General features: G+C 54.6%; 1 protein-coding gene across 2 annotated transcripts in view; it reads right to left on the bottom strand.

Moving 5' to 3' along the window:
- EPHB2 (EPH receptor B2) overlaps positions 1–13,791 on the bottom strand; it is a 184,603-nt gene that overhangs the window by 42,630 nt on the left and 128,182 nt on the right. For both annotated transcript variants that reach the window (XM_059915759.1, XM_059915767.1), the window contains exon 4: positions 474–629. In XM_059915759.1, coding sequence (XP_059771742.1) covers positions 474–629 — 156 coding nt within the window. The remainder of the gene's footprint in view (positions 1–473; positions 630–13,791) is intronic.

The following is a 13,791-nucleotide window of genomic DNA, read 5'->3' as shown; positions in this document are numbered from 1 at the left end:
CTCTCTGCTACTTGCAGCTGACTGCCATTCCTGTCTGATACAGAGTTGTGACATTGCCCTCATAGTCACCCTGTTCTTGGAGAATCTTGGCTTGTGATTCAGGCAGCTGCTGCCAGGAAAGAACACTAGGAAGCCTTTTCTACCACAGACACCACCTGTGTTGGTTCTTCTTCTGCCAACTTCCCATTCTCTGTCCCTTTGTGAATCAAGACCTTGACTTCATACTCCATGTGACTTAGCAGAAGGGGATAAGGAGCCAGATGCCAGCTCTGTGGTGCCTGCATGTTGGCAGCATGACTACCCCAGGATGGTCCTTTCCAGCCAGTTTTCCATTTCCCCTCCCACCAGGTAATTGGCTGCTCCTCACTTAGGAAACTACAGCCGGAGAGCCACCCAACCCTCACTCTGAGCTTTTCAGCAGGTGGCCTCGGGACTCGGTCAGGCGCGTCGCCCTTCTGGGGCCCTAAACGTACTTGTGCAGGGCATGTCCAGGGGGTCCAGGTCTGCTCTGTAGTAGCCATTGCGGCAGACGCAGTTGGTGGCCCCTTCTGAAGTGGTCCGGCTGTTGATGGGACAGTGGGTACAGGCCTCATCCCCTTGGTTGGCCTTGAAGGTTCCGGATGGGCAACCTGGAGAGAAGACAAGGAGAGTCACTGGGGAAACCATATGAGGACTCAGGCCACAAGGCTTGGAAGGACGGTGCAGCATCATGGAGTGGCCACACAGGATCACAGAGCAGCCACACAGTGTCACTGATGGGGAACCCCACCTCCTGAAGCTCTTGGGGGTCTCCAGGCCCCAACATGGCAGTCCTAGCTGCGCCCAGAAGGTTTCAGGCTACCTGGTTTCCTGTCTCTGAAGCTATCTATGGGTTCAGCTGGTGCCCCCAACAATCATCCTTTATCTACTCCAGGTTGGCTGTGCTACAGCTTCTGGGACCAATCTGACTTAGTCTGAAGGCTCTGCAGAGGTCTGGGGCAGTGCCCATGGCCCAGTCTTGTTTACTAATGGCTGGCTGGGCTCTGATTCTTGTAACTAGATTCCTGGGTTCCAGATGATTGCGATGATTACAGTAAAAAAAAGTCCTAGCACAGCACGGGGCATGTAGAGAGGTGATGTGGTAGAGCAGGAAAGAATGCTGGCTTTGGAAGCAGACAGACCCGGGTCTGCTGCTTTGGCCTTTTTCTAGCTGTGTGGCCCAGACCAGTGGCTTAACCATTCTGAGACTCGGTTTCTTTATTAGTAAAACTATGATGTTAAGACCCATTTCTGCAGGCTATTGTGAGCATTTGGCATAAGTGTGTAAGGCACATGGCATGAGGTCTTGCAAAGTACAGGTGCCCAGTGAATAGGAGATGTTATTATAGCAGGTGTTTGATCAATTTATTGAAATAAAGAGGGCCTGCAGTACCAGGGACAGCCTGGGGAGGGCAGTATTTACACTTGGTGGGCATTCAGCAATCTGGGCTCTCCCATGGGCTTTGGCCTTCTTCCCTGCTCTGGGGGATGCTCAGGATTTGGATTCAGGCTCTAAAGCTCAGGGCTTAGGGTGACCACTCCTGTTTGGGCCTATGTGCAAATCCACCCTTCCCTTCCTCCTGGCCCTGGGTTGGGAATCAGGAGGCCTGGGGTGTAGGCCCTGCCCCTTTCTTGGCCTTCTTCTGCTTACTGGGGTTCATAATCTCAGCTCTGTTGTGGTGCCTCAGGTGGGGGATCAAGCAAGGGGTAAGAGAGAGGTGGAAAGGGAAGAGCTTTCCAATGGACAAGTTCCTCCTTGGGATGAAATGTGGCTGAATTGTCCACAGGCCAGGGGCTCTCACCTGGACTGCATTCCATGTTCATGTGCTGTGTGACCTTTGGCAAGCAACTCCACCTCTCTGAGCGTTCGTTTCCTCATGTAAATGGCTCACACAGATTTCCCTAAATCATTTTTCCAGGCCCAGTCTTCAAGCTTATCTTGCAAGTCCAAGTCTTAGCAACTCGCCCTCCTCCCAACTCCTCAACCAGCTCCAGCCTCAGAGACGCTGCCCTCCTCGGTCTTACATGACTTGAGTTCAGGGTACTTTACCCCCCTGCCATAATTATTCATCAAGGGGATCTCTTGGCCATGCCCTCGGCTCCCCCAGGATCGGAGCCTTGTCTGAACCACAGCTCCTTCCCCTGTGCCTAGCATAGCCCTGGCACTGAGCAGGCGCTCCATAAATACTTCCTGAAGCTGCCTGCTGAAGTGGAAGGAGCTTGGGCTTTGGGGATCACATAAGTAGAAAGGCAGTGAGGAATGGTGGTTAGTGTGCAGGCTGTCTAGCAAATCCCATCCTAGCAATCTGTGCCTGCCATCTGGCCTTGAGCAAGTCACTTAAGTTGATTCCTCATCTGTAAAGTGGGGACAATAGTATCTACCTCCTAGAGTTGTTATGAGGATTACATTGGTTCATTCAGGCAAAACTGCCTAAACAATTCCTGGCATTATTAAACTGTATCTGGTTCAAGTACCAGTCTGCTGGGTGACCTCAGAAAGGTAGTTCAACCTCTCTGAGCTACAGTTTTCTCATCGGTAAGAGAGCATCTACACCATAGAGTAGCCATGAGGATTGTATGTGATGAACAGTGCCTGGCCCAGGGTCAGGGAGGGGTTGCAGTTACAATCTTAGGGGAGTCTCAGTAAATAAGCCAAGGACAGTTCCCCCTGGGGTGCTAGAAAACAGAATCCCCCACACCCCTGGGGCCCTACTTTGCCTGCCTTTTGGAGGGAGTTTCCAGAAGGTGGCAACCTTCCTAGCCCTGGCTGATGCCACCCTGACCAGGCCCTGCCAGGATCTCGGAGAAGATCTCGGCTTCAGCCCAGTCCTTAAGGAGCCGCCAGACAAGGAAAAGACAGTACTTTGATGCAACCAACCAGGCTATGGTGACACCAAAGAAGAGGATGGCAGTGAGTGCCTCGGGCATCCATCGTACAGAAACCAGGGCTCAGAGTGTAAATATGAAATGGACATTTATTGAGTACTTATTAAATGCTGGCACTGTTCTAAGGACTTAACCCATAGTAACTCATCGATGCCTCACCCAGCCCTATGACAGAGGTAATGTTGTCACCCTCATTTTCTGATGGGGGAAAGAAAGCATAGAGGTGAAGCAACTTTCCGAGGATGTGGGCTTACGGTGGCAGAGCTGGGATTTGATCCCGGGTGGTCGGACTGCAGAGGCCACTTCCCTAACCACCACACTCTTCTGCCTTTAGGAGACTTGCACTGAGCCAACAGTCCATGAGTGCCGGGCAGGGATTGGCAGCTTCTGCTCCGGGCGCCTGTCCAGGGCTCTCTGCACTCTGCCGTGCTGGCCCTGGAGCCCCGGAGTCCTCCTGCCTGCCCTCCCTCTTAGGCACCAACCTCTCCCTGCTGGCTGGACGGAGCGGCAGCCCACCGTCTCGGCACTGTCTAGTTAAGACACGCAGGCTGCAGCCCTGGCTCTAGTTGAGCGGTTGACCTCTCTGAGCCTCAGTTTCTTCTGCTGTAGAATGGGGACACAGGGATCCTGTGAGGGTCTAGGACTACCCTGATAGATGCCAGAAGGTTCTGGTCCCAAGACTGGGATCCTCCTGGCTCCCTCTCGGGCGAGAGCCTGCCCAGCTTAGCATGCCTCTTCCATCTGCTGGCGGTTCCGCGGGCCTGGCTGGTGGGCGGCTGCCCAGTCTCCCCTCCGCGCTGTGCCAGCCCCTCCATCTGGACCACCTTCCCGGCTGCCCTCTCCCATCGCCATGTTTTGGCCCCTCTTTGACTCCCCAGGCTGCCTCTTCCAGAAGCCTTTCCACTAGGTGTACTGCCCGGCCACCCCTCGGCCCTCCCACTGGGCATTCTATGCTTTCAGTATCTTTTGTATCTTTGTGCTTCATAAAACCCGCTCTTCTGTCTTGAGAAGTGGTGTCGCTTTCCACCTGGTCACCAGGAACCCCGGGTGCCTCATCCTTCCCCTTACCCCCTGCAGCCAATCAATTACCAGGTCTTTCCTCCTCAGCAGGGCCCAGTCCTGGCTCTTCTTTGCGGCCCTCCCACCCCTGTGGGCATCCAGAAAGCTCCTCCCACCCACTCCTCAGCCTCTCATGGCCATCTGGCCTCCTCCCGCCCACCCTCCGGGGCCAGCTTTCTAAAGTACAAACCTTTCTGTGTCATTTAAAAATCCACAATGGTATACAATGGAATATTATTCGGTCATAAAAAGGAATGGAGTACTGATACATGCTACAACATGGATGAACCTTGAAAACACTGCGCTTCATGAAAGAAGCCAGACACAAAGGCCACATAGTGTACGCTTCCATTTATATGAAAATGTCTAGACTAGGCACATCTATAGAGACAGAAAGTAGATTAGTGGTTGCCAGGGGCTGGGGAGAGCAGAGAATGGGGACTGACTGCTAACGGGTATGGGGTTTCTTTCTGAGGTGATGAAAATGTTCTAAAGTTGACTGTGGTGATGGTTACACAATTCTGTGAAAATACTAAAAATCACTTAATTGTACAATTTAAATAGGTGAATTGTATGGTATGTGAGTTATATCACAATAAAACTCCTACTTAAGAAAAATCCACAAGAGCTCCCTAAATTCCTCAGGGTACTCAGGACCCCAAGGCTGGCACCTGCCCCCTCTCAGTGCCCACCACCCCAAGCCTTGTGCCTGATGCTCCACAGTCAACCACATACGGTGCCCCCCAGGCTCACACACACACCTCCGGCCTGTGTCTCTCCTGCCCTGATTACCTGGAATGACCTCCCTTTGTCATCAGGCAAATTCCTAGACCCCTTTAAGACAGTGAAGGTACACGCCCTTCCAGGAAGTCTTCCCTCAGCCCCCACAAAGGGTTGAGGTGCCCATTTTAATTACTTACAAATCTGGAATTATCTGGCTGGACTGTAAACCGTGAACATGATGTCAGGTACCTAGTGAGTGATGGATGGGTGTAGTGGGGAGCTGGGAGTATCCAGCTCAGCTACCTTGTTTGACATTTGAGGCAACTGAGGTCCAGAGAGGAGCAGACACACACATGGCTCTTTAGCAGCAGAGGCGGATTCTGATCCCAGGTGTACTGAGTGACTAGGGTGTGCCAGGGCCTCAGCTCCCATCAGCCACCTCTTCTCCCACAAAGAGGGGTTCGGGGCAGCTCCCCCGTCCACGTTGCCAAGGGGCCCAAGGGTCACGCTGCTCCTAGCTTCTCAGCTGGGAAGGCACCCCGTCCTGCCTACACCTGAGTCTCCTGTACGGAAGTGGTAAGAAAACAATGAGAGCTGAAGTCACAGACTTGGGTGGCTGCACCGCTGACAGGTGTGTGGGCTCAGACAGCTCTCCTGCCCTCTCTGAGACTCAGTCTCCTCCTCTGGGAAGGTAGCTGATGACACCTGCGTGGTGGAGATGCAGTGAGAGCCTCTGCATGGGTCTCCTGCTCCACCTCTGCCTCCCAGCCAATCCTCTGCAGTGGCTGGACTGATCTGATGAGAATGAATCAGAGCTCAAACTCACCAGGGGCTCCCCACCTACTTAGAATGAATGCACACACCTAGCCCTGCAAGGGCGGCCCTGGGGTCTTCCTGCCCCTTCCTGCCACTCCCCTCAGTCTTAGTCTCTGTTTCCTTCGTTGAGCCTCATCACAATTTGTAATTGTATTAGAAAACAATTACATCTGTCTTGTGTGCCATCTGTCTTCACCCTGCGCTGGAAGTACCTGGAGAGGAAAAGAAGAACCGGGTCTGTCTGGTTCTCATTGGTTCCCTAGCTCCTGGCAGAGTAGTGGGAACATAGCAGGTGCTCAATATATATTTGCTGAGTGAACGAATATACCCCTTACAGGGTTTTGTGAGAATCAGATGAGAAAGTGGGGTAGAAAATACTTGGCCAAGTAAATGCCAGGTTGTTACCGCTGTTATCATGTCAATTTCACCAGGCTGCATTGACGCTCAGATCCCTCTCCACCTCTCAGTGTTCTCCCCACGGGTCCTCCCGTGAGCCTGTCCACCAGGGTGACCAAGTTGTCCCCAGTTTTCAAACTGGAAGTTCTGCATCCCAGAAACGCCCTCAGTCCCAGACAACCCTCCTGAATGCTTCTCAGCCCCCTCTGTCACCTCTCTCTTCTGTTGCCAGTTCTCTGGATGCCCTGGCTGCACACGCACTGTTCTCTGTGCCTGAATGTCCTTCTCTCCCTTCCTCCTGCCCTGCTGGATTGGTGAATCTGACACGTGCACCTCTGGGAGGCCTGCCCTCCACTCTGTACAGCACACAACTCAGACTCCATGGACGTCTGTGTGCTGGTAAATGGCTGGGGTGGGGGTGGGGTGGGGGGAAAGCCCTGATTTGTTGTGTTTGCCAATTTCTATGGTGAAAATGCTCCCATCAGGGCAAATTTCAAGCTACCAATCTGAGATAACTGAACACTGATTTGGGAAGAAATGCCCAGAGTCAGCTCTTGTGAGCCAAGCCAGCAAAAAACAGCCCATCCCACCACTAGACCTCACCCATATGTAACCACCCACTAGTTGGTGAACCCTGGTTTAAGTAGGGGCTGGGGCTTTAATCGCTACACCCCGAGCACCTAGTACAGGGTATGGCACATAGTAGGTGCTCAGTTAATTCAGTTTGCCGAATGAAGGCAGGTTTGTCTTCCTAACTGGAAAGTGAGCAACTTGAGGGCAGGAGCTGTGGGTTTGATAAGTTAACATACATAAAGTGCTTAGAACATACAGCAAGCGCTATATAAATGTTAGGTATTATTACTCACCCAGCATGCAAGGACAATAAAAATTCCCACTTATTATGTGCTTTCCGGGTGCCAAGCCCAGTGCAAGTGATTTACATGGGTTCTCTCACTAAATCCACATGACCACCCACGGAATTAGGTACCATTATCACCCCCATTTTACAGATGATGAAAGTGAGGCTCAGAGGGGGTGAAGTGAATGCCCCAAGGTCACGCAGCTACTAAATGGCAGAATTGAGGTTTGACTCCAGGTATTTGTGGTTCCAGGACACAAAATTATCAAGTTGCTGAGTGGAGACACAAGTGGAGACCATCTTGTCAGGGCTACTTAGGGGACAGGGCTTGCTGGGGTCACTCAGCAAGGTAGAGCCAAAGCCTGGGCCCCAAACCCAGGGCTTGGAGCCAAAGCAGCCAACCAGCAGCTGCCTTCTGCAGACGCCCAGAGCCCTTAGCCAGGCAACCGAAGGCAGGGATGGCAGTCGGCCGGGAGGAGGAGAGAGGATTATGGGGAAACAGATTTTCTCCTGGCCTTCCCCCCTGGGCTCCGGGGATAGGTGATAATTGACCGAATGAGCCATGAGTCAGGCCGAGGCAGGGCTCCATCTGGGCCTGGCACGGCGGGGCTGCTAATTGGCACCGGGTGATCCTCGGAGCCTCCTTGGCTGGCGTGCGGCTGTGCTCCCCCTTCGCCTCCCAGAGACTCCGGATTAATCCCCAGAATGACTGGTGCCACAGTGGACTCAGATGCTGTCAGGCCCAGTGTGCCAGGCCTCCGGGGTGGGCAAGGAGTTTCTCTATTTCCTGGGGGGTCCTGTAGACCAGAGGGCTCTGTCTGCGGCTCTGAGTAGAGGCAGGCTCACCACAGTCTAGTGCCCACTCCTGAGAACTTGGTGAAATTGAACCTGGGCATGAACTGTGGAGCTGGCTGCCAGGGCGGAATCCCAAGCCTGCCTCTTGCTAACAGTGTGACTATGGGTAAGTCACCTAACTCTCTGTGCCTTGGCTTCCTTGTCTATATAATGGGGGGAATGATGACACTGCTCTTATATTTGCTGGGAAGATTACACGAGTTAATTCAGAGAAGGCACTTGCAATAGCCTTGCAACCAGCCTGCCTGGTTCATATCAAGGGCTATGCAAGTGTTTGCTTTTATTATATACATTCTTTCTTGGCCCACCACTTGCTCTGTGCTAAGACCTGGGGATAGAGAGACAAAGAAGAAGTAGTCCCTGCCCTCAGGAGTGTGGGTACAGTTGGGGAGATGGTGAATTATGAATTTATTCAAGAGGTGCTTATTAAGCCCCTATTGTGTACTAGGCACTGAGTGATGCAGACAAAAGGCCCAGGCCCTGCCTGTTAGAGGCTACAACTGAGCAAGAGGCTGGCATACCTGTCTTCAACCAGGGCTGACTGGTGGCCACTGTGGGCAGAGGGGACAGGGAGTGATCCTGGGCTCAGCAGTGCCAGGTTTGAAGGGCAGCTGGCTTACTTTCCTGCCTTGGGATCTCCAGGTGGTTCTGGATGTGGGTCGGGGAAAGGAGTTTGGACAGAGAAAAGAGTCCTAGGCCCAGAGGGGGGAGGCCAGGGCTCGGCTGCCCCCTCAGCCCCTTGCTCTCCAGGCCACTTCCTGCCTACTTTGGGTGTGGCTGGGACCATCTCTGTGGCCTCTTGCAGCCTTGGGACTCTGGCTGTGGACAGGCTCAGGCACCCAACCCTGGGCCCTGCACTCTCTTTGAGCTGTGGAAGAACTGATTTGTGTATTTTCAGGGGCTTATGCTGAGCGTTTGTCAGGGCTGAGCTTGTGGTGTTCTTGTGGCTGGGTGGGTGGGGTTTTGGGGTCTCCCTCATGCAAAGTGTCTTTTGCATTTTGCACGCTTCCTGCTTTTGCTGCCGAAGTTAAGCCAGTGGAGTCAGTGCCCCCGAGCTAGGCTGGGCAGGGGTGCTAATCTGTGCCAGGGGCAAAGCCACACTGGAAGCAGGCGACAAGCTCCTGGGCTGGAAAGAGGAGCTTCTGATCACTGTGTGTCTACATGTGCCTGCTGGTGCTGGGCCAGGAGCTTCCAGAGCCCATAACCTCATCAGTCCTCACGATCACCCTGTGCAGTAGGAGGTGTTATCCCCATTTTAGAGATTAGGAAACTGAGGCTCACAGAAAGGAAGTGCCTCGTCCAAAGTCACTCAGAGACATAGGGGCAGAGCCTGTGTCCCCACAGTCCACGCTCTCACATTGCCTCCGAGGCCCTCAATGTTCCAGCTTGATGAAGGGGGCCCCTCCCTGACCAGCCCTTCCAGGTTAAGTCCAGGAAGTGCCTCAGGGTCATCCCCCTGCTGTGGCAGCTCCTACTGGGACCACCCAGGGGATGTCAGTCATCCTGTCCCCCTCCCCCACATGCCCAGGCTCCCCCCACTTGCCCCCGCTGGGACCCGGGCTCTGTGGATCCCTGCCAGCAGCTGGCAGGACGACAGAAGTCAGAAGGCAGCGGCAGGAGCTGTGTTAACACGCCTCCTCTTTGCCTGAGAGGGGAACCCAGGGCTTCCCCCAGGCCAGCCTCCACACGGCCGTCTGCTAAGTCCTCTCCCTGCTCAAGACCCTTCAGTGGCTCCCTTGTGCCTGTGGCGCGTCCCGCCCGCTTCAGCCTCCCCGCCACGGTCCACCTCGCCGGCCTCAGCTCCCACAGCCTCCCAGCCGTGCCCTGGGCTCGGGTCACAGGAGGCAGCTTCCGGCTCCCCAACAGACTGTGCTCGGTGTCACCTCTGCCTGCTACGCGGTCCCAGCTCCAGCCTGGCTAACTCCTCTTCGCCCTTCACATCTCAGCTCCAGCTCCTTTGGGTCCTTCTGGGATGCCACCCTCACCAGGGTGTCTCTTCTGTGCTCCTGAAGTCCCTCGCCTCTGCTCCTGCGTGATTATACAGGTGTGACTGTCTGCCCCCGCACAAGGCCGTGAGCCCGGTGGCAGTGGGTGCCCATAGTGTCTGGCACCTCTCAGCCCCGGGGTCTGGCTGAGAGGTGATGGACAGGGGGTCTCAGAGAGTGTTTGTTGACTGACTGACTGAGTCTGAGAAAGGTGGAATCTTGTGCTTAAGGTCACCCAGCTTGTGTGCGGACTGGAGACTGTGTTCTAGGCCTCTGGACCATGTCAGAGGCTCCAGGGCTCATCCGGGGCCCCCAGTAAAGGGCTCTCAAGGTATCCTCCCTTCGTCCTTCTTGGCATTTGGTTAACGTCTGTCTCCCCACCTCCCACTATCCCACCTGCCCAAGTGTGAGCTCCATGAGGGCAGCCCCCGTGCCTGCCCTGTTCACTGCCTGGCACAGAGCGGGCCCTCTATAACACCTCATTTGGCAGCAGGCTAGAAGGCCCCAAGGTGCGGAGGGGCGAGCTCACAGACGCCTGCAGGAGCCAGACCCTGAACCCCACGGCCATGAAGGTGGGTTAAGGGCGATTTACTACGTCAGGCCCCCAGTCCCGGCTCTGGCCCACCTCCCTTCCTGCCATCCTCACGGTGGGGGCTGAGAGCTCCCGCCCGCCCAGCAGGCAGCCCCATTCCTCCAATTTCCTCCCAATTAATCAAGCTCTGAACTTTTTAATTATCTGCCTGCAGGGTGACTCCCCACTATGGTGAAGCAATTAAGGACATTTCTAAGTGTGGTGCGCTGCCGGCAGGCAGCTTTGACCAGACCCTGATGGAGGAGGTGAGCGCAGGGAGAGGCTGGTGACCGGAGGGGGGGATAGGAATGCCCTCAGGTCATGGGGCCACTGAAGGCCATCCTGGGCTCCTGACCAGGGCTATTCCAGGGATCTGGGGCCACACTGTCCAGGGTACGCCCACCCCCCTGCCGCCACCCCTGTTCACGCGACGGCCCTTTCTCTTCAGCTGGAATCTGGCTTCCCAGATTCCAGACAGTTACCATGTGCCAGGCGCTGGGTTACGTACATGCTTTGCAATTTTACTGCATCCTCACCTTGACCCTGGGAGTAGGAAGTATAATTATCAGAGGAAACAGAGGCTCAAAAACATTAGGCAACTCCAGAGATGCAGCTGGGATTTGAAGCCAGTTCCGAGTTCACATCCACTTCATCAACTGTCTCTTAAAGAACAGCGTGGCCTGTGGAAGTGCCCTGGAACACTGAGGAAGCGGGGTGGGGTGAGTAGGGGTGTGTGTGTCGGGGGTGGTTCAGGGAGAGGCTGTGCAGGAGATGCCAGCGAGCTTGAGAGCTGCTGAAGAACACAGGCTCTCCACAGTCAGGGTGGCCGGTGGGAGAGGGCACTGCAGGCAGAGGGGACAGCCAGTGCAAAGGCACGGAGGCCTGAAGTAGTATGGTGCGTGTGTGTGTGTGTGTGTGTGTGTGTGTGTGTAGCTACAAATAGTTCAGGGTCGCTGAAGCATGAAGTTCAAGTCTGGGAGAGGTGGGAGATAAGCTTGGAGAGGCAGGTGGGGTCTGGGTCACTGGGAGTCAGAAGGACCTTCACGATCTTCTGGTCCAAGCTCCTCATTTTATGACTACAGAATACATGACCCAGACAGGGACAGTGACTTGCCTAAGGTCACACAGCAAGTTAGTGGCTGATGGAGCTGCGGCTGCAGCCCAGGAATCCTGATACCCAGACTGGAAGGGAAGAAAGAGGGGCAGAGGAGCAGTAGCTGTCAGCTCACTGCAGTAGCCTCCCGACTGGTTTCCTGGCTTTCGCCCTTGCCCTCCCACCTCCCCACTCTCCCCTGGCTGCAGCCTGCTCTCAAAACACCAGCCAGAGGGATCCTGGAGAACAGGAATCAGTGGTGTGTTGCTCCTCTGCTCCAAGCCCTTCCACAGCTCCCACCTCACCTGGAGTAAAAAACAATAGCCTACAAAGCCCCCCTTTACCTCTCTGGTTAAATCTATCCCTAGGCATTTTATTCTTTTTGTTGTCATTGTATCTCCTTTACCTCTCTGAACTCACCTCCCAGAAGCCTCCCTCTTGTCTACCCCACTGCAGCCCACTATCTTCCTGGCTGTCCTGGAGTATATCAGGCCTCCTCTAGCCTCAGGGCCTTTGTATGTGCGGTTTGTATGTGCGGTTCCCTCCTCTAGCCTCAGGGCCTTTGTATGTGCGGTTCCTGGTTCAAGTCCTAGCTGAGCTACTTCTTCACTACATCCCTCTCTGAGCCTCATATCCCTCATCTATAACTGGGGTTAATGTTGTACTCCCCACCTTCCTCCCCAGGCTAACATGGGATCCTAGTGAGAAAATGGGGAACAAATAAAGCTCCACAACGGCCCTCCCTCCAGCTCGAGGCTATCATGGCAACAGGACTTGTAAAGATCTTTACTGGGTCCTTGAGAAAACAGCCCCACTGACGAGCTCCAGGCCCCCAGACCTTAAGCTGGATCAACACGGCGGAGCTTCCCAGCCTGTAATCCTCACGACTCACACATGCTGGAAAAGCGAGTGTTAAATAGTAATCACGATGTGCCCGAGGGGAAGCCGGATGTGTTCGGAGAGCTTGACACATCTGGCAGGGCAGGCCTGAGTCCCCCGGCACATCTGGCTGCTGTATTGACAGGTGGTGTAGTAGGTCACTGAGGAAGGGCCTGTCAGGCTGGGTCCTCATGCCATGAGGGGGGGTGACGGCCGGATGGAGCTGGGAGCATCTCCCAAGCTGCCTGCAGGCCATAGCCCCCCTTGTGGATCCCTGCTTCAGGCCATCCACTGGACTTTGGTGTTGTGTTCTGAGAGGCTGGCTTAGGACCTAGAACCTGGGCCGCCAGATTCCAAAATTCCTGCATCATCTTGTAGGCGCCAGCCGCCCCTACTGGGGCTTGGGGAGCCTGGGAAAGCCCCCTCTCCTCTCCAGCTGGGGGGGGGGCGTGCATTTTCAGGGTCACCTCATGGAGCACTTCCCCTTATGTGGGATCCAGAAACGTGGTCATCAGCTCCACCTGAGGGAGCCCCCTGGGCTCCTCCCTCCTCCCACCTGCCCCAAGAAAGCCATGGTCATTAATAAAGGACACAATTAGCTGTCAGTGGAGCACATGTCTGGAATTTTTTACCTGCTCTGTGAGCTCGGTTAAGGCAACAAACCCCAGGACCCCCCGGGAAGCAGCTGCCATACACCTTTCAGGGGCCCCCTTTGCCCGGGCCCGGGTCAGGAGGGGGCCTGTAACTTTTGTGGTGTGGGCTTCGCAGGCCTGGGCCTGTGCAGGGCTGTGTTTTCCAGGCCAGTGGAGAAAGTGACAGAGTAAGAGAGATTTCCTGGCAGAAGTTGTTTTTTTCAACCCAACAGGCAATACAATTCAATGTAATTTCCTCCCCCTTCCTGTGTCGACTTAAGAGTCTTTTAGAGCTTGAAGGACTTGAGAGAAAGGAGTTCGTTCAGTCTCTCATTTTACAGCTGGGGAAACTGAGGCCCCGGGAGGGGAAGTGACCTTATTCGTGGCAGAGGGAAATATACGTGCGCTTCTCTTTTGGGTTCTGTACGTATCCCCTAGCTCGCTGAACACAATCAGAGTCTGCAGCCAGGGTCCAAAGGAACATCTTTGAAGTCCCTGATGGTCATTGACCACGCTCCACCGTGTCCCGACCATGTGCTGGGGCCGGAGGGGACAGTGGTGAGTGAGGAAGATGCAGTCCCCGCCCTGATGGAGCTGAGGGTCTAGTGAGAGCAACAGAGGGAAGGAAGCAGTGGACAAACACAAATACTCTACTCGATTTGCGATGGCCATGAAGGAGACAGCGGGGGCTGAGGCAGGACCACAGCGGGTCACCTTAGGGAGTGTGGTCAGGAAAGGCCTTTCTGAAAGGTAGCATTTAAAAGGCAATCCTTGAGGAGAAGAATGAGCGGGAACAGTATTTGCAAAGATGGTACAAGCTCAGGGCCTCGGTTCCTCTCCATGTAATGAGGTAAGAGCAGGATATCACCAGGTGCCTGACACCCATTTGCTTGGCCCCAGCTGTCTCTGACCCCAGACAGACACCACTATGTCTGTGAAGGCACTTGCTGCCTGGGCACTTTTGTCCTAAGAATGCCATGAGGTCAGGATTTGTCACCCCTGTTCTGCAGATGAGAAAA

Source organism: Balaenoptera ricei, chromosome 1 (assembly GCF_028023285.1).
Source record: "Balaenoptera ricei isolate mBalRic1 chromosome 1, mBalRic1.hap2, whole genome shotgun sequence".
NCBI classification, from domain to species: domain Eukaryota; kingdom Metazoa; phylum Chordata; class Mammalia; order Artiodactyla; family Balaenopteridae; genus Balaenoptera; species Balaenoptera ricei.
The sequence above is the reverse complement of the archived record's forward strand: the minus strand, read 5'-3'. Positions and strand labels throughout refer to the sequence as shown.